At 60.7% G+C, this 24,454-nt stretch overlaps 3 protein-coding genes across 9 annotated transcripts; 1 reads left to right on the top strand and 2 right to left on the bottom strand.

The window, feature by feature from the left end:
* LOC117804333 (kelch-like protein 17) lies at window positions 1-6,788 on the bottom strand. Of its 7 annotated transcripts, none has more exons than XM_034670997.1 (12): window positions 6,437-6,786; window positions 5,299-5,558; window positions 5,090-5,211; window positions 4,721-4,942; window positions 4,140-4,256; window positions 3,725-4,010; window positions 3,259-3,403; window positions 3,007-3,174; window positions 2,484-2,572; window positions 2,299-2,372; window positions 1,847-2,092; window positions 1-1,580 (listed from the first exon to the last, which is right to left on the bottom strand). In XM_034670997.1, the coding sequence occupies exons 1-12, from the start codon at window positions 6,547-6,549 to the stop codon at window positions 1,299-1,301; spliced, it is 2,124 nt and encodes a 707-aa protein (XP_034526888.1). In that variant the 5' UTR covers window positions 6,550-6,786; the 3' UTR covers window positions 1-1,298. The 7 variants fall into 7 exon arrangements, with proteins under 7 accessions (XP_034526888.1, XP_034526889.1, XP_034526892.1 ...); XM_034670998.1 differs by having other exon boundaries at window positions 3,725-4,007; XM_034671001.1 differs by having other exon boundaries at window positions 5,299-5,527; window positions 6,437-6,785.
* A 37-nt stretch (window positions 6,789-6,825) lies between these two features.
* On the bottom strand, window positions 6,826-9,961 carry LOC117804456 (kelch-like protein 17). Its single transcript, XM_034672019.1, has 6 exons — window positions 9,608-9,961; window positions 8,471-8,730; window positions 8,262-8,383; window positions 7,893-8,114; window positions 7,312-7,428; window positions 6,826-7,110 (listed from the first exon to the last, which is right to left on the bottom strand). Exons 1-6 carry the CDS (start codon window positions 9,718-9,720, stop codon window positions 6,826-6,828), a joined length of 1,119 nt encoding a protein of 372 aa, XP_034527910.1. The 5' UTR covers window positions 9,721-9,961.
* A 1,225-nt stretch (window positions 9,962-11,186) lies between these two features.
* NOC2L (NOC2 like nucleolar associated transcriptional repressor) lies at window positions 11,187-24,330 on the top strand. Its single transcript, XM_011216898.3, has 19 exons — window positions 11,187-11,330; window positions 11,481-11,633; window positions 13,092-13,266; window positions 13,353-13,472; window positions 14,170-14,290; window positions 14,376-14,466; window positions 15,358-15,436; window positions 15,564-15,674; window positions 16,116-16,229; window positions 16,932-17,120; window positions 17,377-17,516; window positions 18,315-18,426; window positions 20,249-20,362; window positions 20,732-20,833; window positions 21,724-21,867; window positions 21,986-22,099; window positions 23,090-23,225; window positions 23,597-23,731; window positions 24,042-24,330. The coding sequence occupies exons 1-19, from the start codon at window positions 11,302-11,304 to the stop codon at window positions 24,146-24,148; spliced, it is 2,286 nt and encodes a 761-aa protein (XP_011215200.1). The 5' UTR covers window positions 11,187-11,301; the 3' UTR covers window positions 24,149-24,330.
* The last annotated feature ends 124 nt before the right edge of the window (window positions 24,331-24,454 follow it).

Here is a 24,454-nt window from a genome sequence, read left to right as displayed (position 1 = left end):
CGGGGAGGGGGGGTGGGCTTCTCCCCTGGTCCAACCAAGAGTACCCATTCTCAGCCTCCAATCTGTATGGGAGGAGACTCAAAGGCCCAGTTTGTTAGTACTTGGCCTGCCCTCACTCAGGCTGGGGTTGCCTGGGGCTGGAGAGCTCTATAAGGCCAGGGCTCCCTCCCCCCAGTACCACCCCTCCCCATGGAGAACACACATCCTGTTTTCACCTAAATGCCTCGGTCTGAGTCACCACTGTCTGTAAGGGGGTGTGTGCTTGCTCTCAGGCACTAAAACAGGAGTTTGTGACTTTGGGGAAGGGGAAGCCAGGACCCTGCCCAAACCTCACCCCAGGCCAGAGTCCAAGGAAGCCACAAACCTACTGGGTCCTGCACCCAGGACCATCATGGTGAGTTAGGGTTAGTACTGTGCATCCCCCTCTCCAGAGCCTGGGATGAGATGGGACCAAGAGGGCCTCTCAGGACCAGGCTGACAGTGAACCACACTCCTGGTTGGCTGCGCATCCATGACGTCACATCCCTGAGCCACCTGGATGTGATGATGCTGCTTCAAAGCACCCAGATACCAAAGCAGAGCCTCAGCCCAGCTGCACACTTGTCCCCAGGCCCTCCTGGTCACCCCAGATAGGACCCCAAAGGGTGGAGATGTACACTCAGCCTTAAGACCACAGAGCCCAAGAAACATGTTTATTGTTCAAGGTGGCTCATATTGCTGTGTGGGGTCTGTGGCACACTTGTGCTCAGCTCAGTGCAGGATCCAGAAGAGACACCATGCCCACAAGAAGGAAGCTTGCTTCAGGCCCTTCTTGGGAGTGTGCCTGGCTGGGCAAGGTAGGGGTGGTGTGCAAAGCCCAGGCTGGAAGGGTCTGCACCTGCTCAGAAAACGCCCACCCCACTAACCCTGGCCTGCTGCTCTGCACCTGCCCCCTCAGTCCCTCCAGGTCTACAGAGTCTGAGTTCACCTCTGACCCATGCGCAACGCAAGTGTCCACCCCCATCGCTCCTTGGTGCCCCCGGTGGGGCAGGGGGACACCCGGGAAGGCAGCTTGGTCCCAGAGACACAGGACATTTCAAGGGGAAACGTGTAAACTAGTAGGTGCTGCGTTGCTCATCGATCAATAAATAATAAATAAACCAGTACGTAAATAGACGGCACACACATAAACACTGAGAAATGAACACAGAAATGGACGGCCTCGACGCAGAGACAAGAACAGACGAGGCAGGACTTTCCTGGTGGGGGCCGAGCACCCCGCCCCCGACACACGAGGCGCTGGGGCCGCCCTGTGGGGCTTAAGGCATGTGGGAGCCCGCGGGGCCGGGCCTCTGTGCAGTCCGCGCCGGGGTCAGAGGCTTGTGGACGACACGGACAGCGTGGGCGAGGAGGGCGGCGGGAAGTTGAGCAGCTCGAGCACTGCCACGCCCACGCTGCTGCGCCGCGTGAACATGCAGGACGCGGCCACCCACTTGTTGGTCCTCGGGTTGTACTTCTCGATGGAGTTGAGGCTGGAGCTGCCATCGTTGCCCCCCACGGCGTACAGCCAGCCGTCCATGGCCACCAGGTCGTGCGTACTCCTGGGGGTGGGGTGGGGTGGGGTGGCGTGGGGAGGAGGGAGGTGAGCCACGGGGGCGGGACTACAGGAGCCTCCGGGGGCGGGACTACAAGAGCCTCCAGGGGCGGGGCCGGAGCTGGGCGGGGCCCGGAGTTGGGGGGGAGCTGGGCGGGCCCCGGGGCTGGGCGGGGCCCGAGGCTGGTGGGAGCTGGGCGGGGCCGGAGCTGGGCGGTCGGTATACTGACGGGAGGCGTGGACACAGCACGCGGGCGGGAGGCCTTAAGACACCTGTGTCAGTCTCTGGTGGGTCCCCGGGGGACGCTCCGGGCCTGTGGGGGAGGGGCCGGCGCACCTTCGGATGTTCATGGGCGCCACACTCTCCCAGGCACCGGCCTTCGGGCTGTATCTCTCTACAGAGTTGAGGCAGCTGGTGCCATCATTGCCGCCGGCCACGTAGAGGGCTCCCTCCAGCACCGCCACCCCTGCTGAGCTCCGTCGGCTCAACATGGAGGCCACGGGGGTCCATGCGTTTACCTGCAGTTGAGGGGACCAGCTGGGGGCAGACCCATCACCAGCCTCCCTCCTCCGTCACAGTGCAAGAACCCTACTCCAAGATAGGGCATCTGCGGGCCGGGGTGGGACCTAGAGGGCTGACCATCTGGGCGATGTGGGTGACCAGAGCGAGAACCGCAACTAGTTCTCGGGAAGGGAAATTCACGAGACTGGGGTGTGTTTCATACCTGGGGCTCATACTTCTCCACAGTCGCCAGGTGTGAGGAGCTGTCGTAACCACCCACAGCGTACAGGTTCCCATCTGCAGAGAGCCAACGTGCCCGTGGTGTGCCTGCTACGTGTGGGGTCCCCAGGGTGGGGGCAGGAGGGGCGGGTGGGGTGGACACTACACAGAACAGGCCTTGTCACCCACCAAGCATGGCCACACGCACGTATCGCCTCCGGGTGCTCATGGCAGCGATGGATGTCCATGTTCCCGTCAGAGGGTCATAGCGCTCGGCACTGTGGACACCAGGCCTGCCGCTGACCTTCAGCAGTGGCAGAAAGGCTGCCCTGGTCCCAGGACCTGCCCTCTCCCATGGAATGATTAAAATGCCGTCCTGGTCACTCACAGAGACTGACCCCAGAATCCCACTGGAGCAAGTAGTGGGCCCTCCGGGGGGGGGGTGGGGACATGGGCCCCTAGCTGGCTGCCTGCATGATCCTGGGCAAGCGTCCATGTGGTACCCAGCCCCTGGGCTGGTGGGAAGAACTTGAGAGGAAAAGAAGGGGCAGCTGGGCTGGTGTAGATGAAGAGGCCCAGGGTGCCCTGGTGACTTGAGTCAGGTTGGATCCCTCTTTGCTCCCCTTAGGCATGATCTCTGCAGTCCTGATGCAGCCACACCTGCAGCCGAACCAACCCCAAGAGGCCACCCGGCCCTGACCCCGGCCACTACCTGTTGAGGCAGGAGGCCCCATCGTAGCCACCAGCTGCATACAGGAGCCCGTGCAGGGCAGCCACACCCAGGCAGCTGCGCCTCGTGCCCATGGACACCTCGGGCTGCCAGGTGTTGGTCACAGGGTCGTACGACTCTACGGTGGCCAGGTCTGAAGTCCCATCGTAACTAGGGGAGGGGTCCGCTGCTGGTCAGGACTGGCCCAGTGGGCACATGCTAAGCCCCTGACCCAAAACCAGCCTCCACACTTACCCACCCACAGCATACAGCCGGTTCCCAACTGCTGCCACGCCCACCCGGGCCCGGCGCGTAGACATGGAGGCCACCACGTGCCAGCGGTCAGTGCGTGTGTCATATGCTTCACAGTCCCCATGGATGGCAAACAGGCTCCCACCACCTAGGAATGGGGAGGTGACGGGGCAGGATGAGGGACCCAGCGAGGCAATGGCTGGGGGTCTGTAGCGTAGCTCAAGGTCAAGAGTATGGGGGCTTCCAAGGGTGGGTGGGGATGGGGATTGGTGAGTGGGTCATACCACATGGGGTCCTCCACAGGCGGACAGAGAAGTAGGTGTGGGTGGGTACAGGGTGTGACCAGTGCAGTGTGAGGTAGGCCTGTGCTGGGCTCATGGATAGAAAGCACAGGTCAGGGATGGGAGGGGAGAGGGAGAGCATGTTGGGGAGGGGCCCAGACATGAGGGGACATGACGGGTGAACATACCCACAGCGAAGAGCACAGGGCCGGCGCCCTCACAGCGCCGGGGCCGCGTACGGCTGGTGCCCAGAACACCCCTCTGCTCGGGCAGCAGGTGGAATTTGAGGGCCTCAATAAGCAGGTCCTTGCAGTCAGGATGGTGCCTCACCAGGCTCTCGGCATCCACGTGGCCCAGCAGGAAGTCTCGGCTCAGCAGGGGCAGGCGCACACACTTCATGAGCTGGGGTGCAGGGGTGCCACAGTCAGGTGTCAGGCCCCAGTGAAGAGATCCCCTCAGACATGCTGGACCCTTCTTGAAACATGTGTCTGCATCACTCCTGTGAGGGGGTCTCTGGACAAGACAGAGCCCAGGTGCCCCCAGACCCTCAGCCATGGTGTATTCCCTCCTAAGTACAATGGGTCCCCCAGGCACTGGCCTCACCCTTGGGACGTGCTGCCTCCGAGCATCCACGTCATGTTTGACCCAGCTCAGGACGGCACGGTAGACATCCTCCTCTGAAGGCACGTTCAGGCTGTCGCTAGAGACCAGTTCCAGCACCTGGGGGTGGGGACCCTCAGACCTGAGATCTAGGGAGGATCTTGGGGGCCCATGGAGCCCTGAAGGTGCCCAGGAGGGAGAGTCCAATGGGGAGCCCAGTGTTCCTATGAGAAGGGGCCAAGCAGGGTCAGGAGCCACAGATTCAGTTCCTGGGGGCCTAGGCCCAGAACAACCCTAGGGATGTAGAATCAGGGCTGGAGGTTGTAGGCAGGGATGTGGTCAGGACAGGATGGGATCAGAAGTCAAAAGTTGAAGGTTTGGGTGGGTCAGGAAAAGGGGGTGAGGTGGGGTGGGGAGAGGGCAGGGCATGGGTAGCGAGGCTGGAATGTGGGTCAGAAGCTCGAAATAAGGGTTCGGGGGCAAAGGGCCAAGTTGAAGGGAGTCAGGACTCCAAGGGCTGGGTCTGGGGTCCAGGGTCTAGGGACTGGGTCAGTGTTGAGGCTGTGCCCCAGCTGGCACGTTACCTGCTTTAGTGGCAACAGCATGAACTCCTCAGTCTTGGCCACATCCACGAAGTGCTGCAGCACGTACCTGTGTGCTGCCTTGAGCAGGTCACTGCATGAGTGCGTGTCAGCAAAGCCCCGGATGCCCAGACAGTTGGAGGGGTCGAGCTGACTCAGCAGGAACTTGCAGCAGGCGTCACGGACGCCATTCAGCTGCAGGAGGCTGGCAGCTGGGAGCAGAGTCTGTGGGGTGAGATGAGAGACAGAGAGCCGGGGCAGCAGGGACAGGGAAACGGGACATGAGGAACTGAGGGAGAGGCACAAGGAAACCCCGGGAGCTGAGGCACAGGGGCCCAGTAGAGGGTGTGAGGTGAGATGAGGCAGCCTCACCTGCACGTTGCCTTCGCCCACCACAATCTCAGCCGTGTACGCAAACTGCACCAGCTGGTCCAAGGCCTGAGGGTCAATGTCATGCAGTGTCACATGCGTCTGGCGGCTCTCACTCATCTCATCTGTGGGGACAGCGGGTCAGGCCGGTTCCTGCCCTGGGAGACCTGGGGAGCCCTCCGAGTGCCCAGACTGGGTGTGGTGGTACTTGCTTGTGAACATGGCGTGGAAGTAGGGGCTGCAGGAGGCCAGCACCACCTTGTGCGCTCGGATCTCCTTGGCTGCCACGTGCAGGACGATGTCACACAGGAGGCCACGCTGCCGCATGCGGCTCATGGCCACGAAGGCGTCGTGGTAGTGCCGTTTGGAGTTGTGGGACACAGTGTGGCCCTCACGGCTCAGCAGCTGCATTGCACCCTCCATTGGGGCTGTGGGCCGGGCCTGCCGAGGACGTGCACGCTCTGCCTCTGGGCTGCAGACGGGCAGTGCCAGGTCAGGTGCACTCTGCAGGGAGCTGCTCACCCACCCTTGAAGCCGTAGGCAGGGCCAGGGCACCTAGGAGGCTACCCCTCTCCCTGACAGCCCATACCTGGCTTCCATAAAGGAACCCCTCCCCCAGCTCTTGTCCCTCACATACAGGGAGCCTCCTTGGAGGGCAGCAAAACTGCTCCACACCTGCTCCTAGCATGAGGTCCACTCACACACCTGATGCCACGGCTGAACCTACAGCTTCCTGTGTCAGGACCCCTCCTGGCACCATACTCCCCTCTGCCCAGGTGTGCCCCCAGAATAGGACTTCTCTGCCTGTAACTCTCATAAGAACCAGGTTCCCTTTACCCTTGTTGGGACCAGGTGCTCCTCTGTCACTGGCCACCCTTCCCGTTCCCCATCAGAGTGCAGTGTCCTCAGCACGGGGCTGGGCACACAGGATGTGCACTAAGTGCAATGGCTAATGCTTCATGACAGCTCCGAAGAAGACCCCGATGCCCACCGGAAGGTCTGACCTCACTTGACCCTCCGGAGCAGCTCCTCCCGCCCTCCCTTCCCCCCCCCGCCCCATCCTGCAGGCAAGTCGTCTAAGTCTAAGCGGCGCAGCCAGAATTCAAGGGCGGCGGGAGAGGACAGAGCCTCCGGGAAGCAGCCACCTCTGGACGCCCAGTCCCACGTCGCAGTGTGCGCGATAAACAGAGGGGGAGCTGTACCCTCCAGGGGCGGGCCGAGCCTGCGGGGCGCCGAGGCCGCCTCCTCCGGGCAGCCAGCCAGGCTCGGCGCACGCCCCTCCTTGTCTCCTTCCCAGACCCACTCAGCCCCCGGTCCGGCATACGGTCCCCAGCCTCTCGGCCCACTTACGCCGGCGGCTGCGGCGGCGGCGGCGGCGGCGGCGGCGCCTCCGGCCCGGGCCCCGGGCTGCCGTGCTCCGGGCTTTGCGTCCTGCCAGCCGGGCGCTCGCTGCGCGGCTGCATGGGCTCGGCTGCCGGACCCGCCGCGACCCGCGGAGAACGCACAGACGAACGGACGTACTGACTGCTGGAGGGCTGCTAGGCGGTGGCGGCCCGCTCAGCGTCCCTCGCTCCCGCCGCCCGCCCGCCCGCAGCCGCTGTTTCTCGGCGCCGCCCGCCCCGCCTCCCGCGCTCCCCGCGTCTGCGGGGACTGAACACAGCGCTCCAATCGCCCCAGTCAATGTCCGGGCGCCCCGCCCGCTTTCTCCTCCAGGAAGCCCCCGGGGCCCCGCCCGCCGCCTACCTCGGAGAAGCCTCCCGGACCATCCNGGAGGGGCCCAGACATGAGGGGACATGACGGGTGAACATACCCACAGCGAAGAGCACAGGGCCGGCGCCCTCACAGCGCCGGGGCCGCGTACGGCTGGTGCCCAGAACACCCCTCTGCTCGGGCAGCAGGTGGAATTTGAGGGCCTCAATAAGCAGGTCCTTGCAGTCAGGATGGTGCCTCACCAGGCTCTCGGCATCCACGTGGCCCAGCAGGAAGTCTCGGCTCAGCAGGGGCAGGCGCACACACTTCATGAGCTGGGGTGCAGGGGTGCCACAGTCAGGTGTCAGGCCCCAGTGAAGAGATCCCCTCAGACATGCTGGACCCTTCTTGAAACATGTGTCTGCATCACTCCTGTGAGGGGGTCTCTGGACAAGACAGAGCCCAGGTGCCCCCAGACCCTCAGCCATGGTGTATTCCCTCCTAAGTACAGTGGGTCCCCCAGGCACTGGCCTCACCCTTGGGACGTGCTGCCTCCGAGCATCCACGTCATGTTTGACCCAGCTCAGGACGGCACGGTAGACATCCTCCTCTGAAGGCACGTTCAGGCTGTCGCTAGAGACCAGTTCCAGCACCTGGGGGTGGGGACCCTCAGACCTGAGATCTAGGGAGGATCTTGGGGGCCCATGGAGCCCTGAAGGTGCCCAGGAGGGAGAGTCCAATGGGGAGCCCAGTGTTCCTATGAGAAGGGGCCAAGCAGGGTCAGGAACCACAGATTCAGTTCCTGGGGGCCTAGGCCCAGAACAACCCTAGGGATGTAGAATCAGGGCTGGAGGTTGTAGGCAGGGATGTGGTCAGGACAGGATGGGATCAGAAGTCAAAAGTTGAAGGTTTGGGTGGGTCAGGAAAAGGGGGTGAGGTGGGGTGGGGAGAGGGCAGGGCATGGGTAGCGAGGCTGGAATGTGGGTCAGAAGCTCGAAATAAGGGTTCGGGGGCAAAGGGCCAAGTTGAAGGGAGTCAGGACTCCAAGGGCTGGGTCTGGGGTCCAGGGTCTAGGGACTGGGTCAGTGTTGAGGCTGTGCCCCAGCTGGCACGTTACCTGCTTTAGTGGCAACAGCATGAACTCCTCAGTCTTGGCCACATCCACGAAGTGCTGCAGCACGTACCTGTGTGCTGCCTTGAGCAGGTCACTGCATGAGTGCGTGTCAGCAAAGCCCCGGATGCCCAGACAGTTGGAGGGGTCGAGCTGACTCAGCAGGAACTTGCAGCAGGCGTCACGGACGCCATTCAGCTGCAGGAGGCTGGCAGCTGGGAGCAGAGTCTGTGGGGTGAGATGAGAGACAGAGAGCCGGGGCAGCAGGGACAGGGAAACGGGACATGAGGAACTGAGGGAGAGGCACAAGGAAACCCCGGGAGCTGAGGCACAGGGGCCCAGTAGAGGGTGTGAGGTGAGATGAGGCAGCCTCACCTGCACGTTGCCTTCGCCCACCACAATCTCAGCCGTGTACGCAAACTGCACCAGCTGGTCCAAGGCCTGAGGGTCAATGTCATGCAGTGTCACATGCGTCTGGCGGCTCTCACTCATCTCATCTGTGGGGACAGCGGGTCAGGCCGGTTCCTGCCCTGGGAGACCTGGGGAGCCCTCCGAGTGCCCAGACTGGGTGTGGTGGTACTTGCTTGTGAACATGGCGTGGAAGTAGGGGCTGCAGGAGGCCAGCACCACCTTGTGCGCTCGGATCTCCTTGGCTGCCACGTGCAGGACGATGTCACACAGGAGGCCACGCTGCCGCATGCGGCTCATGGCCACGAAGGCGTCGTGGTAGTGCCGTTTGGAGTTGTGGGACACAGTGTGGCCCTCACGGCTCAGCAGCTGCATTGCACCCTCCATTGGGGCTGTGGGCCGGGCCTGCCGAGGACGTGCACGCTCTGCCTCTGGGCTGCAGACGGGCAGTGCCAGGTCAGGTGCACTCTGCAGGGAGCTGCTCCCCCACCCCTGAAGCCGTAGGCAGGGCCAGGGCACCTAGGAGGCTACCCCTCTCCCTGACAGCCCATACCTGGCTTCCATAAAGGAACCCCTCCCCCAGCTCTTGTCCCTCACATACAGGGAGCCTCCTTGGAGGGCAGCAAAACTGCTCCACACCTGCTCCTAGCATGAGGTCCACTCACACACCTGATGCCACGGCTGAACCTACAGCTTCCTGTGTCAGGACCCCTCCTGGCACCATACTCCCCTCTGCCCAGGTGTGCCCCCAGAATAGGACTTCTCTGCCTGTAACTCTCATAAGAACCAGGTTCCCTTTACCCTTGTTGGGACCAGGTGCTCCTCTGTCACTGGCCACCCTTCCCGTTCCCCATCAGAGTGCAGTGTCCTCAGCACGGGCTGGGCACACAGGATGTGCACTAAGTGCAATGGCTAATGCTTCATGACAGCTCCGAAGAAGACCCCGATGCCCACCGGAAGGTCTGACCTCACTTGACCCTCCGGAGCAGCTCCTCCCGCCCTCCCTTCCCCCCCCCGCCCCATCCTGCAGGCAAGTCGTCTAAGTCTAAGCGGCGCAGCCAGAATTCAAGGGCGGCGGGAGAGGACAGAGCCTCCGGGAAGCAGCCACCTCTGGACGCCCAGTCCCACGTCGCAGTGTGCGCGATAAACAGAGGGGGAGCTGTACCCTCCAGGGGCGGGCCGAGCCTGCGGGGCGCCGAGGCCGCCTCCTCCGGGCAGCCAGCCAGGCTCGGCGCACGCCCCTCCTTGTCTCCTTCCCAGACCCACTCAGCCCCCGGTCCGGCATACGGTCCCCAGCCTCTCGGCCCACTTACGCCGGCGGCTGCGGCGGCGGCGGCGGCGGCGGCGGCGCCTCCGGCCCGGGCCCCGGGCTGCCGTGCTCCGGGCTTTGCGTCCTGCCAGCCGGGCGCTCGCTGCGCGGCTGCATGGGCTCGGCTGCCGGACCCGCCGCGACCCGCGGAGAACGCACAGACGAACGGACGTACTGACTGCTGGAGGGCTGCTAGGCGGTGGCGGCCCGCTCAGCGTCCCTCGCTCCCGCCGCCCGCCCGCCCGCAGCCGCTGTTTCTCGGCGCCGCCCGCCCCGCCTCCCGCGCTCCCCGCGTCTGCGGGGACTGAACACAGCGCTCCAATCGCCCCAGTCAATGTCCGGGCGCCCCGCCCGCTTTCTCCTCCAGGAAGCCCCCGGGGCCCCGCCCGCCGCCTACCTCGGAGAAGCCTCCCGGACCATCCATCCCTGCCAATTCATTTAAGAAGCCCCGCCCCCGTAAGCGCCCAGGGCACGCTGCTTGGAAGGCCCTGCTGCCCCTGGGGCCTGAGGCAGCCCAGTACCACATCCTGCCTGCCCCTTTGTGACCCCAGGCAGACCACTTTGCCCCGCTGGCCTTTGCTGGGTTCGCTCCCTGAACCCCTACAAGTACCAGGCCTTGAACAGCGCGCTAGCTGCGCCGGAGGGGGGGGTGCGCAGGGCCTGGGGGAACTGCCAGGAGCCGCGCCTGCTCCGAAGGAGTCTGTGGGATGGGGCGTCCGAGGCCCACAAACCCTTGCCCTGGGGGCGGGGGTGCACAGGACGGCATAATCTGGTTTCCCCCTCCTTTCTTCCGGCAAGGCAGCCTTCCAGCCTCTGCGCCTCTGTGCCCTCCCTTCCCACGGAGAGGGCAATGACAAGTGGCCATTCCTGCCCAGCCCCATATTGTGGGTTTAGGCAAATTCTCCGCAGAGGCCTCGGTGGACCAAAGTACCCGGTGCAGTACTTTGGGGAAGATTTGGGCAAACGGGCTTCGATAAGCGCCCTGGGATCTGTCCACTGCCCCCACCCCTTGCTGTGGACTAGCCGGCTGAGTAGAAGTGGCGCTCCCTATTCTGATCCACATGTGACCCGGGCGAGACCGGCCTGGCCATCAGAGTGCCGTTTCTGGGGCGAATTGGCCGCCCGTGGCGTTGCCCCTCCTGCCAGACCGCTTTTCCCGCTAGGCTGTTGGCTCTGTGTTATCGATCGCTAAGAGCTCTTCGCACAGAAGTCCTGCCTGTCAAATGTTGGCTCCTGGATGCGTGCTGTCCGTCGTCAGTGCACCGACACCCTCCGTGCTTACGGAGCTCCGGGGAGGCTGTGGGACAGGGTGCCCCAGGTCCCGGGCTTCAGCGTCCCTCGGAGAGGCGCCACTGTTACTGCCTCGTACCGGGAAGGACACGGGGTTCCACCCTACGCAGTCCTGCCCGGTTTTCGAGATCTACGGCCCGACACTCAGCGACGTGTGCAGGAGCCGTGACTGAACCAGGCCTGCGCCGTCAGCCTACATCCAGCCTGCCACCCCGGGAGCCCGGACCGTGGAGGATGTGAACCCGCCCTCCCGCCTGGATGCCACCAGAGCCACCGGTGAAGAAACTTAGAGCCACCAGTGGGGCGCGGCGCGGCGGGGCGGGGTCGGGGGCGGGGCTGGCCCAGAGGAAGTGCGGCTAACTGACGGCATTCTGGGGCCGGAAGTGGGGCGCACGCTGCGGGCTGGCAATGATGGCGGCGGCACGGGGTGGCAGGCGGTAAGTTGAGAGTCTGAGGACGGATTCGGCCTTCCGGTGGGTTCTTCTATCCAAAGGGCTTCTCGTTGAGCACCTCCATGTTCCTGGTGCAGAGAGGCTGGGGCAAACCGGGCTGGCGGGGAGTCCTGACTCCGACGTCGTAACCCGCAGGCGCCTGGCCGAATTGACCGTGGACGAGTTCTTGGCTTCGGGCTTTGATTCGGAGTCTGAATCGGAGTCCGAAGGAGCCGCAGAAGCCGAGACGCGGGCGGTGTGTGGAGCCGACCGGAGACTGGATGGGCTAGGCGGGAGCCCCTCGTCCAGGTGAGGGGAGCGTCTCCCGTGGGACGCCTGTGAAGCCAAAGCCTTTTCACTGTCCTGGCCCACCCATCACCTGGCCTCGGGACTGAGACCCAGGGACCTCCGGCCCCTCCCCAGACCCGTCGGCTGCTTCTTGCTTTCTTCCAGTGTTTGCCGAGGCCTTGCTCGGTGACGAGCCTTATTTTATTTACTTACTTTTTAAAAGATTGTTTATTTGAAACAGAGAAGGCGCGCGCGCTCGGGGAGGGGACAGGCGCAGAGGGTGAAGGGGAGAGAATCTCAAGCGGACTCCCCGCTGAGTACGGAGCCCTGTACCCCGAGATCACGGCTTGAGAGATTAGGCCCTGAGCTGCAAGCAAGTCAGGCGCTTAACTGACCGAGCCACGCAGGCGCCCCGACAAACCTTATTTTAGGTGGTGGGCATACACTGGTACATAATGAAAGAGCCCTTTTCTGGTTAGGAAGAGTTCACGCACCCCGGGTGAGCCAGATGTGTGGTAGGTCAGAAAAGATAAGTGTGGCCAACAGTAAAGAAATACACAAGGGGTTAGATAAATAGGGAGCATGTTGGGGGGCTCCTGTTGCTGTTTGGTGGAGAAGGACCTTTGAGGACATGGTAATTGAACAGACCTGAGGGAGAAAGCCACACAGACAGGGGACGAATGCTATGGTGTTTCAGGTATCAGGAACAGCAGAGCTCCTGAAGTGGGGGCAGCTCTTACACAGGTGAGTGTCTAAGGACGAGTGAGGGGGAGAGTAGCAGGAGATGAACCTGGAGAGATGATGGTGGAGTTGGGTCTTGCAGGCCTTTTATAAGACATGCGGGTAAAATGGGAAATTATCTCCGGGTTTTGAACTGTGAAGTAACGTCACATGACACATAGCACAAAGGGTCACTTGGGTTGCAGTGTTGAGAATAGGTTGGAGGTGGTGGGTACAGAGATAGGGAGAGGCCACTATGGGAATTGAGAGAATTGAGAGATGGTGCTGGTTTAAGAGGAGGCATGACGGGCTTTGAAGGGGTTTTGCTGATGAGATCTCATGGCACTTTGCATGCTGGGTATGGGACATAGAGAGGTTGTCTTTCACTTGAGTGCCTGCAAAGGTAGGGTCACCAACACCTGAGGTGGAGCAGAGTGCCGGCAGAGCACGTTTGGGAGAACCACAAGGTCAGTGTTGTACATGTTGGGTTTGAAATGCAGGTGTTGAAGCGTGTATAGAGAGGCTGTTGGATATGTGAGTCTGGAGTTTAGGGGAGAGGGGGATCTGCTGAAAACTTAACCCTGGGAATCCGCCTGCCTTGCTTGTCAGTAGCTGTTGTGGAGGAAGCAGATCGAGCCCTGTAGCTTCTCTGTGGAGGACGGCAGGCTTACAGTGTGGAGGGCAGGAAGCCTCATCCCACTTCCCCCACCCCGGTGGGCTGTGCCTGCCCATTGTACTTGATGACCTCCACCTTCTCAGCCGGCATAAAGGTCAAGCATCTGAGCATAAGGACCAGCTCTCTCGGCTGAAGGACAGAGATCCCGAGTTCTACAAGTTCCTGCAGGAGAACGACCAGAGCCTGCTGAACTTTAGCGATTCAGATGGCACTGAGGATGAAGAGGAGCACCTCCACTCTCTGCCAGATACGCTGGAAGTGAGGGCCTAGGCAGGATTGGTGGGGGCAGGGGCACACTGATGGCCTCCACATCCCGCTCCAGCCTGGCCCTCTGTCTGGTGCAGGAAGCAAGTGTGGAGGAGGGTGTGGATGCGGATGGGGTCCCCAGAGGACTGAAGGGGAAGAAAAGGGATTCTACTCCTGTGACCCTTGCGATGGTTGAGAGATGGAAGCAGGCAGCAAAGGTGAGAAGTGGCATGGGGTGGGCAATTGGACACCACCCCCACCCCGCTTTAGGACTCTGTCCTGGCCTCATTCCAGTTACTTGAATCTGTGCAGTTGGGAGGAGGTAGGTGGGAGGAGCCCTTCTCTGAATAGTGGCACTGGAGTCCTATTTAGCACCAAAGAATCTCACATAATTCTTTCTTGATGCTAAGAGGCTCCAGGATTGCACTATCTCCTTCGGTCAGAGATTCTAAGGGCTCTTCCTGCTCTCTTCCCTCAGTTTCTGTTTCAGGCTCCCTGTTGCCTGAAATCCACTATGGGCAGGACGTAGTCTCTGTGCCTTTGTCAGTCAGTGGAGCCAGAGCCCTTTTCCCAAGGGTTTTGCATTTGTTTCTGCAGGAAAAGGAAAGGACAGAAGGGAAGAATTCTAGATACCACCTGTCATAGGTCACCATCCAGATCTGGGACCCTCAGTCTCTCTCTCCCCTGTGGCCCTGAGCCAGGCTCCTTGCCCTTCCAGGAACATTCCAGATTCCTTTTTTTGCTCCCAGTATGTGGCTCCATAACTCTGCGTCCACCTCTGCTCCACATCTCGGACTGTGGGCAAGGGGTGCCTTTCTCTCACAGAGCAGGTTTCTGGAGCTCTGGTTGCCTCATGCTGTGTCCGAGACAGCTGATTTCTCCCCCAACATTTTTGGGTCCTCTTAACCCCTTTAGCATCACCTTACTCCAAAGCTGTTCCATGAAGTTGTGCAGGCATTCCGAGCTGCTGTGGTCACCACCCAAGGAGACCAAGACGGTGCTGAAGCCAGCAAATTCCAGGTCACGGACAGTGCTGGTGAGCTGGGCTGAGGGGCGTGGGGTACAGGCTCTCTGTTCCATCTTCTGTCCTGTGAATGGCATCTGTGGTCCCCTCATTGCAGTGTTCAACGCCCTGGTCACCTTCTGCATTCGGGATCTCTTTGGCTGTCTCCAGAAGTTGCTGTTTGGAAAAGTCCCAAAGGACAGTAGCAGGTGAAAGGGAAGAGGGGAGGCAGAGGCCTTGTGATCTAGGAGCCCTCTCTAGACCCAACCAGGACAGAGGGATGTTGAGGATAGAGCAAGGCCCTTTGCAGGGTTCCTGGGAGAGGCTGGGCACTCAGGGCCAGTTGGGTGGCTTTGTCCTGCCTCCTTTCTCTTTTCTTTCTGAGAAGGTACATTCTCTACCCAGAATTTTTTAGGGGGCCCAGAGTGTGTGCTTGGCTCTGCACCACTAGTTTTCTAGGTCAGGATTCTCTCTTTTTTTGTTCTCTGTTTAATTGAACATCTTGTCCACTCCTGTGCTGTTTGCTCTGGGGAGGTGTGTGTGCCGTAGGTAGGTGCCTCTTCGAAGCTGAGTTTGAGAACCTTAAGTTCCACGTTAGAGGTAGATTGAGTAGAGGAGGCTGCGAAAGGTCTTCAGAGGGGAGAGAAGAGCAGCAGACCTTTGGTAAAAGGGAAGGGACATTTGCCTGAGAGGGTCGTGCAGCCGTATGACTAGAAGGTAGTAAGGTCATGAAAGGTCAGACTACCCCCACACCTGCCAGAGGAAAAGGGAAGGCTCCAGGGAAGGGTCCTGCTGTTACCACCTGGAAGGAGGCATGGAGCAGTGGCAGACCTGGAGGCAGGAGTGTCTGGGTCTGGGGGACGTTGCCAGGGCTGGACTCGTCATCAAGGAGGGTGCAGCTTTGTGGAGGTGGCCCTGTTGGGAGGGGGCGGGGAAGCAGACAGACAGGTGAGTGTGGTGCTGGCCTTGGCCAGGCGTGGACTCTTGTGTGAAGGGGGCCGCTGCATTGGGAGTGGAGTCACCATGAGAGGTGGCGGATTTTGGGAGAAAGTGTGCACTGTGGGGGTTCACTCAGACGGGTGTGGGTTTGGTCTCTGCAGGGTGCTGCAGCCATCCAGCAGCCCGCTGTGGGGGAAGCTCCGGCTGGACATCAAGGTTTACCTGAGCTCCGTTATACAGGTGCAGTGCCAGTGGGAGAGGGCCTGCTGCGTTCCATGGGGCCTGGCCACATCTGGTGGTCCAGTCCTTCCTTGTTTCCCAGACCTGAGTGGGTTTGGGGCCTCACAGCCGCCTCCTGCTTCCCCAGCTGGTGGCCTGCGTGGCGGAGGCGACGGTAGCAGCAGCCGTGCTCCAGCATGTCAGCAGCTCCGTGCCGTACTTCTTGACCTTCCCCAAGCAGTGCCGCATGCTGCTCAAGGTGCGCGGGCCCCTCCCCGTGTCGGTTGGTGGGGGTGCCTGTCGCTCCCCTCAGACACGCCCCCCCTTCTAGCCAGAGTGCAGGCGGCATCTGCGCCCATCCCCAGCCTCCTCCCTGCTTGGCTTCTGTCTCCGTCAGCTCTCTGCTCTTGGGGCTGCAAGGCCAGTCACGTAAGGTGGCAGCTTTCTGACATTTCTGACGAGAAACGAAGCAAGACGTACTTTTGTTGTTTTCTAACGTGCGGTTCTGGATACCGGTGTCACGTGTTTTTGTCCTACTGCCTTCGCAGGGTTAGTTTCATGTTTGGTTACTCCCTAATTGAGTTCTGAGTGGTTCTCTCCTGAGGTGCTCTGGGAAGGTCTGTCTCCCAGCAGTGACCGCAGGGGCCTCTGGCTGGACTTGGGGAGGCTGGGGCAGGCAGCGACGTCTCGCCTTCTGCAGAGGATGGTGGTCCTGTGGAGCACGGGTGAGGAGACGTTGCGTGTACTGGCCTTCCTGGTCCTCGTCAGGGTCTGCCGGCACAAGAAGGATGTCTTCCTGAGTCCCGTCCTCAAGGTAGTGCAGGCCCAGGGCTCCTGCCTCTAGTGCCCCGAGTCTGTGTCCGTCAGGGTCTGGGTTGAAAGTCTTGGCCTGAGGTCTGGGGAGCTGCCTTTGTGGTTGGTGCCCTTTGTTGGCACTGTGGCTGTGGGCTGACCCACACCGTCGTCACAGTTTCCTCCCTGAGAACTTGGGGACGGTGACAGGGGTGGGAGCTCTTGGCCCCCTGGGGCTCCACATGGACTACTGTGCACAGGTCTCTCCCTCAGTGGATGAGAACATAGGTATGGAGAGGGACAGGGACCCCGCTCCCCGGCTGCAAGCTTGGGGTGGCCTGTCTCACATGGAGTCCCTCTAGAAACCCCTGCACAGGCCAGGCACATACCTGGGACTCCTTCCCGGTCCCTCCACGGTGTCCTTGCCGCCTCCTGCAGTTATTCATGCTGCAGCTTGCTCGGCACTCCACCCTACCCATGGGACCCCTGCTCCCTGCACTGCACACTTCGTGTGAGGTCGGTGGGTGTACGCCTGTGGAGGCTGAGCGGCAGCGGGGGGGCCCAAGGAGCAGGGGTCTGCAGCAGACCTGACCAGACTGTGTTTGCTGCCGAGGCAGCAGCTCCGAGGGGGAGGGCCCAGGTGTCTGGTGGTGGCTTGAAGCTGGGTGGTGGCTACCTAGAGCCCTGGGAGCTCAGGTGGCTCTGACAGGGGTCTTTCTGGCAGCAAATGTACATCACATACGTGAGGAACTGTAAGTTCACCTCTCCCAGCACCCTGCCCTGCATCAACTTCATGCAGCGGACCCTGACTGAGCTGCTTGCCCTGGACGCTGGCATCGCCTACCAGCATGCCTTTCTCTATATCCGCCAGCTCGCCATCCACCTGCGCAATGCCATGACCACACGCAAGAAGGTGTGCGGCTGTGCTTGTGGAGGGGGGGATGGCGCCTCCTAGAAGCCTCAGTCTCTTGGGAGACACAGCCCAGCATCTTGGGGGGATCAGGGTCCTTGCTGGTGGGGGTCTTGGAGCTCTGGGGGCGGGGCGTGGGGTTGGGGAGGTGGGCACGGTGCTGCTGCTGGCTGGGATCCTGTGCACATGGTGGGTGAGGAAGAGCTGGGCCTTTCTGGGAGCCCTGCGCTGACCTGGAGATGGACTTCACTCTGCCCAGGAAACGTACCAGTCCGTGTACAACTGGCAGTTCGTGCACTGCCTCTGCCTGTGGTGCCGTGCGCTCAGCACCGTCTGCCCCAGCGAAGCCCTCCAGCCCTTGATCTACCCCCTCTCCCAGGTGATAATCGGCTGCATCAAGTGAGTTGGCGGCGGGGGGCGGGGGGAGTGTCGCCCTGAGGCCAAGGGAGGCCAGGGTTACAAGGGCTGTTGTGGGGCTCAGGGTCAGGGTTACGCAGGGAGGCACCGTGGAGGGCCGGGAGGGGCCGCTTCTCTAGGAGGGTCTGGGCAACCCCTGGACCCTGGGGTCTGTTATTTGGCAGTGCCCGAGGAAGGACTGGGGGTGGTGCTGTCTGGGGCCAGGTGTCCCAGACTCGTGCCTTCTGGGTGATGCTGGGTAGAAAAGGCTATGTGCAGTTGGAAGGAATTTGGTTCTTGGAAGAGCAGGGCTGTGTAGTATGCCACATGTCAGTTGTGACTCCTGAGCTTTGGTCTGTGGGGGCAGGGACTGGAGGAGATGCATGGGGCCCGGTGACTGCCATTGTTGGCCAGGACGGGTCACCCCTGAGCTCCTGAAGAGGGGAGACTTGAAAGCATGGAGGAGGGAAGAAGGCAAGCCTTGAATGAACCATCTCCCTCTGCCGCCCTCCTGCATTAAAATGAAATTAAGTCAAAAGTCATTTGGGGTGTTCCCTCACCCTGACGGTTGAGTGAGGAGACAGGTCCTTATGACCAGGATTTCAGTCGGGGCCTTTTGTTCTGCCGTGTTCTGTCTGGAGGAATCAGAAGGGGCAGGTATGGCCACTGACCCTGACAGAAATGAGGTTAGAACCCCAGGGGAGGGAAAGGTTCATGGGCAGCTAGGCCAGGAGGGTGAGGCTGGTTTGTGGGGCCTCTGAGGCTCAGGCTTGTGCTCACCCCGCTTTCCCGTGCTCCCAGGCTGGTCCCCACTGCCCGCTTCTATCCCCTGCGCATGCACTGTGTGCGTGCTCTGACGCTGCTCTCGGAGAGCACCGGCACCTTCATCCCAGTGCTGCCCTTCATACTGGAGGTGAGAGGGTACCCACCACGTTGGGTGGGGTGGGTGGTCCAGTGCCTCTTCTGGCTGTGTGTGGACCGTCTGTTCTGAGACACAGTACTTCCTGAGTGCTGGTTTTTTCATTCATAGGGCAGCTTCTGGGAGGGCATTTGCTCTGTGTGGTGCCTTGCTACCCGCCCAAGCTGGTGGTGTGTGTGGGTAGGCTGGAGTGACAGTGAGGACGTGGACAGCTGCTCTGCAGGGCTGGCCTGAGGGTGCTGCTTTTAGGGCACACTTGGGTCTGTCCGGTCTATTACAGTGAGCAGGAGAGCTGGGCCAGAAGCCTAGGGCTGATTCCAAAGCTGCGTTTCTTTTCCTGCACACTCCTGTGTGCATTTGTTCGTCCGTGGACATTTGTGTGTATACACATGCCTGTGTGTACTTGCAATCCTGCACGTGCGTGTAGCTCAGGTAGGGGAGGGTGGTTTGACTCAAGCCCGGAAACCCACTAGGGGTTAGGTCCCAACCCACCATATACTTAGGAGTTCACATCTCCCTGTTGGAGAGGCCTTGTACCACCCAGCACTGGGTGGGCTGGGTTGGTGTCTCAGTGTGGTGTGCCGTGTGTCCCAGGGCTGTGTAGGAGAGAGAAGGGAGCCCCTGGAGGGTTCCTATTCTGATTTCTTCTTCTTCTTCTTTTGTTTTTTTTTAAGATTTTATTTATTTATTTGACAGAGATAGAGACAGCCAGCGAGAGGGGGGACACAAGCAGGGAGAGTGGGAGAGGAAGAAGCAGGCTCCCAGCGGAGGAGCCTGATGCGGGGCTCGATCCCATAACGCTGGGATCACGCCCTGAGCCGAAGGCAGACGCTTAACCGCTGTGCCACCCAGGCGCCCCTGATTTCTTCTTTTAATTTTGCACAGCTCTTGTGCTGACTGACCCCTTCCTCAGCGTGCCACAGCTCTGCTTGGCATGTCCCTTCACAACCAGGGGTGCAGGTCTCTCCTTTCCAGAGAAAACAAGCCAGGAGGCAGTTTCTGCCCTTCCCTTCCTGGGTGGGTCCCGCCCACCCCCGCCGCCGCCCCCGCCGACCTCGGGCTGAGCCAGGTTCGAGAAAGGGCAGCGTTCCCCTAGGAAACACTTTGTTATTACCATAGTCATGGGTGCTTTTCATCTGGAGTTGCGTTGAGCTCAGCTGAGAACCATCATCCCCGGCCTTGTGGTATCTTTAGTGTTGGTCACCCATCCCCTTCAGGACAACACCCTGGATCACCTCTGCAAGGGTGGTGAGGAGGGGCCAGGCATGGCTTCCACTCTGCTGCCCCAGGGCACCCTGCAGCCTTCAGCATTTGGACCTATGGGTGGGCTTCTCCAAGATGTGGAGGCCGATGTACGCAGCCTGTGGTCTCTGGAGGATGAGGGAGTGGTTGCTCCCAGGCCCTCATCTGAGATTTCCCTTGGGGATGCAGCCCTGGGGTTGGCATCAGGCCTCGGGGATGCAATCACGGGTGAGAATGTTGCAGTGGCGGTGGCTCTGTGCAGGAAGGATCTTTCTTTGGTCTCTAGATGCTGATTTTTACAGCTGCTTGGCCTAGTTTTAGGAGAGAGTCAGTAGCATGTGTGTGCCCCTGGTCCTTCTCCCATCGGCCAGAACCCCACTCTGGGATAAAGTGATTCCCTTGGAGGCCAGAGCTCTGCAAGGCAGGGGGTCTGTGGGGCCACAGGACTGGCACTGCATGTGGTTGCTTGTCCTTGGTTCCAAAATGGGTCTCTAAGGACCCAGGGTATGAGTGGAGTGTGTGGTACAGTGGGGCACGGGGCACAGCAGCCCAGGCTGATGTGGCCTTGGGTCAGGTTTTCCAGCAGGTCGACTTTAACAGGAGGCCGGGGCGCATGAGCTCCAAGCCCATCAACTTCACCGTGATCCTGAAGCTGTCCAAAGTGAACCTGCAGGAGAAGGCGTACCGGGTGAGGCTGGCCTCAGGCCTCCTGTGGAGGTGCTTGGGGAGGTGTCTTGGGTGGGGGTCACAGCCAGATGTCATAAGGCACTGAAGTCAGTGTATAGGGTGACAGGAGTCAGATGAGTGTGGACAGGAGGGGGCTCGTTGCCCTCCAGAGTTTATGTGGACCTTGCTGGGTCTCTTGGGGTTGGGGGCGTAGTGTCCCTTGGTCTCAGCCACATTGAGTGTGCGTGTGGCTTCCTGGGAGGCTGTGGAGTCACATTGTCTGATTTCCGCCCTGGAGAGTGAGCGGACACATTGGACTGCTTTGGAAGAGCGCCGGGCTCCCAGCAACCCCGCCCCCGCCGACATTCTCCTTTCTTCCCTGCTGCCTCAGGATGGCCTGGTGGAGCAGCTGTACGACCTCACCCTGGAGTACTTGCACAGCCAGGCCCACAGCATTGCGTTTCCTGAGCTGGCGCTGCCCGCTGTCCTACAGGTGTGTACCCACTGTCTGGCTCCCCCTTCCCTTCCCAGATCTCTCGAAGGCCTGCCCTATACCAGACGAAGCTGTCTGAATGGGCTTGGCCCCCTGTTTACGTCGTGACCAGAGGGAGGAATCCTTGTCGCAGCCACACAGGGCCAGTAGCAGAACCTGACCTCTGTCAGAGGTCCATTTGCTTTCAGCCCAGATGTTTTCCATCTCAAGGAGGCAGGTGCCTCTCATGGGAAGGGCCAGGTGGCACTGCCTGTTCCTGTCTGGCCCTGGTGGGCAGAACCGGCCCTGCACAATCGTAGAGGTGGGGCTGCTCACACCAGAACTGTACCCGACTCAGAGGCCTGTCCAGACACAGGTGTGGCTGTGTGTGCAAGGCTTTATTTCTGGACTCCAGGTCCCAGGGATCATAGTCTGCAAACTGTTGTGGTAGAGTCAAATGGTAAGTATTCTAGACTTCACAGTCACGTGATCTCTCACTGCTTAGGTCTTTGAGTTGACGTACAAAAACCCCACAGAAATGCATAAGTGAATGAGTGTGGACATGGACCAATAAACTTTATTTACAGAGACAGGCTGAGGGTGGGATTTGACTTGGAGGGTAAATCCATGCTGTCCCACTGCTGCCTCCGGGCCTCTGCCTGGCCTGTGGGATGGGCCAGCTGCTCTCCAGCCCCCACAGGCCCAGGCCACAGAGGTCATGCAGCACCCCCCACCCCCCGGTCTGGTGTGTGCATGAGGGCCCCCCAAGGCCAGACGTGCACTGGAGCTGTGAGACACATGAACCCATGTTCTCTGCTCCCCCATCACCTCCCTGTGGTCATGTGTGACCCAGACATTGTGGGGTGCAGAGCAGCACTATGTCTGGACCTTTACTGAGCTCCCTTCTGCAGCTGAAGTCCTTCCTCCGGGAGTGCAAGGTGGCCAACTACTGCCGGCAGCTGCGCCAGCTGCTGGAGAAGGTGCAGGAGAACGCGGATTACATCTGCAGCCGCCGCCAGGGGGCCCCCTTCGGTGTGGCTGACCAGCACGCAGTGGTCAGTTGGGAGCTTGGGAGGAGGCGTGGGCAGCACTTCCTGAGGGCACGAGTCCGTGCAGGGCTGGGCTTTGGAGGTTTGCCTAGGGTGGGACGTGATCCTGAACCTCTCCCCACAGGATGCCTGGGAGAAGCAGACCCGAGAGGAGGGGACCCCTCTCACCAAGTACTACAGCCAGTGGCGGAAGCTGAGGGAGCGAGAGATCCAGCTAGAGATCAGCGGCAAAGAGCGGGTATGTCTTCAGGGGACATTTGTTGGGGGGCAGGTGTGGGCATGACCACCTGGTTTGTTCTGAGACAGGGATCTAGCTCCCTGGCTGTGACTTTAAGACCAGAGTGGGGAAGGGGGCTTGTGGGAGAGGACAGTCCTAGGGACAATGTCAGCAGGATGGTTGGGGCCTATTCCCAGCTGCAGCCTGTCCTGTGGCTGCTCTGTAGGGGCAGATGTCATGCAGAACTGGGTAGTCGGGGCTTCTCTCGTGACCTTCAGGAGGAGGCCACTGGAGGCCAGACTCGCTGGGGATTTTGGCAGAGTGAGTGGCTAGACTGACCTTGGACACCAGGAGGATAGGCAGAGAGGCACAGGAGGGACTATGCCTCTGAGTCTGGACCTGGCCAGTGGGTGTGGGATGGTGTGACTTGAGGGGACCAGCTTCATGCTGAGTGGCATGCCTGTGACTGGCTGTGTCCCTGCACTGATATCATTATGGGTCTGCTGTCGTTTCTGGGACTGATGGTTGAAGATTCGGAGACAGAAAGGTGAGGGGCTGCAGCTGGGCCTCCAGCCAGTGGGGGCGGCTGTACCTTTGATGGCACTTTATGGCCAGTGTGTGGTTGGGACCTCCTCACCTGCCTGGCAGGGCGGCTGTCCAGGAGTCCTATCCAGTGATGGTGACCAAGAGTTGGCTAGAAAAAGTGGCCAGAGTCTGTGTGTGGAGGACCGGTTGGGAGGCGAAGCTTGAAGGGGAACGGAGAGGGGAACGGGACACTGGGTTTGGATAAAGCCTGTTTTTGGGAATGCGAGGGAGAGGGAGACAGTAGATGTGGTCAGGGTTCTTGCTGTGTGACGCATGATGTGGCCTGGCTGCGGCTGTGGGCTAAGCCTTGGGCTGTGGAGGGTGGGGCCCAGGGCTGAGACAGGGCAGGTTGGGAACTGGGCTAGCGTGGGCTCTCAGAGCCATCTGACCACCCTCACCTCCTACTCTGGTTCTGGGTCCTTCCAGCTGGAAGATTTGAACTTGCCAGAGATAAAGCGGCGGAAGGTGGGAGACAGTAAGAATGAAGACAGAGTGGAATTTAAGGATCTCTTTGACCTGGACAGTGATGAGGAAGATAGTACCATGGGCTTCTCAGAGAGAGGTAGGGGCCTGAGCTCCCTGTGGGGAAAGGGGAAGGTGGACCTGGAAGGCTTCCTTAGACACTTCATGGAACCAGAAGAGGGGTGCCGGCTTCCACCTTACTGCTCATGTTTGCTGGGGCCCTTCTCCCACCACTCTGCTTGCTTTGGGGTGAGGGCCTCCTGGAATTGGAACACACGTTCCCCAGACCTTGTTTCCTCGCTCCCACTACTTGCTGGGCACTTGGGAATCCTCTCCACCTGCCCAAAGGGGGCCTGAGGGGAAGGTGGGTGGGTGTGGGGCTGTGAGCCTGGCCCACCCTCCTACATTAGCTGCCCCCACTGTGCATTTGCTGGCAGGCCCACTCCCATGGGCTTTCTCCTTGGTCCCCAGGGATGCTTGGGTCCCCAAAAGCTTGGCAGGGGTTAGAGAAGGAGGATGACGAGAAGGAGGATGACGAGGACGAGGATGACGAGGACGATGAGGACGGCAGCTGTAGCAGCCAAGAAGCAGCCAGCAGTTCAAAAGGTAAGTGGTTTCTGGGGGTGAGGGTTGGTGCTGTGGCCCTTTGAGCCTGTCTGTCCAGGAGCCCAAGGCTGTCATGGGCATGGGTGCGCGGGCAGGGCCATTGGGTGGGAGGATGGCTCTAAGCTGGGCCCATGCCCCTCCTTGGGGATGCCAGGCCAGCTGCTCTCTTCTCGCTGGTTCTGGCAGCCAGTAACAGCGGCACCAATAAATTAATTAGGGCTGTGATTAATAATCACAGTGATGAATAATCTCCAAGGCTGGCTTCTTCCTGATAAAGCAGAATTTATGTAGCCTTGGTCTCTGCTTACAGATGGAGGCCCAGACACAGGGGCGGGCCTGGACCTCCAGGAGCTGTGGCGGCTGGCCCAGGGAGCGGAGGATGAGTTACAGGATCTCCAGCTTTCTGAGGAGGACTGAGGGCTGCCGGCCTGTGGACCTGTGGGGACTGCTGTGCAGCAGCTCCCACCTCACCAGGCAGTTGGGCACGTAGCTTCTTGGCTGGCCCTGAGCCCCGAGGTCAGGACCCATGCTGTGGGGGAAGGGCAGTACATGGTGGAAGGGGCTTTATTTTTACAACATGAAAGACCAGAAAGTGCCGAGCCCTGTGCAGATCCCTGGAGTGGTGGCTGTGGGGATGGAAACCAGCCCCGGGGGGCCCGTCTACCGCTGCACCCCACAGTGTGGGGTTGGATACATCCAGCCCGTGCGAGAAGCTGATCTGGA

The sequence above is a fragment of the Ailuropoda melanoleuca genome, chromosome 11 (genome assembly GCF_002007445.2).
Source record: "Ailuropoda melanoleuca isolate Jingjing chromosome 11, ASM200744v2, whole genome shotgun sequence".
In the NCBI taxonomy this organism is placed as follows: Eukaryota; Metazoa; Chordata; class Mammalia; order Carnivora; family Ursidae; genus Ailuropoda; species Ailuropoda melanoleuca.
Note: the sequence above shows the minus strand (reverse complement) of the source record. Positions and strands in the feature narration are given on the sequence as shown.

Bases quoted from the DNA above. Each gene is read 5' to 3' on its own strand.
- NOC2L (XM_011216898.3), top strand. From the start codon at position 11,302: ATGATGGCGGCGGCACGGGGTGGCAGGCG. The intron at 11,331-11,480 runs GTAAGTTGAGAG...CGTAACCCGCAG, and splicing joins GCGGCACGGGGTGGCAGGCG to GCGCCTGGCCGAATTGACCG. The intron at 23,732-24,041 runs GTAAGTGGTTTC...CTCTGCTTACAG, and splicing joins AGCAGCCAGCAGTTCAAAAG to ATGGAGGCCCAGACACAGGG.
- LOC117804333 (XM_034670997.1), bottom strand. From the start codon at position 6,549: ATGCAGCCGCGCAGCGAGCGCCCGGCTGGCAGGACGCAAAGCCCGGAG. The intron at 3,175-3,258 runs GTAAGTGTGGAG...CCCCTCCCCTAG, and splicing joins CGGCTGTATGCTGTGGGTGG to TTACGATGGGACTTCAGACC. The intron at 2,093-2,298 runs GTATGAAACACA...CCTCAACTGCAG, and splicing joins TGGAGAAGTATGAGCCCCAG to GTAAACGCATGGACCCCCGT.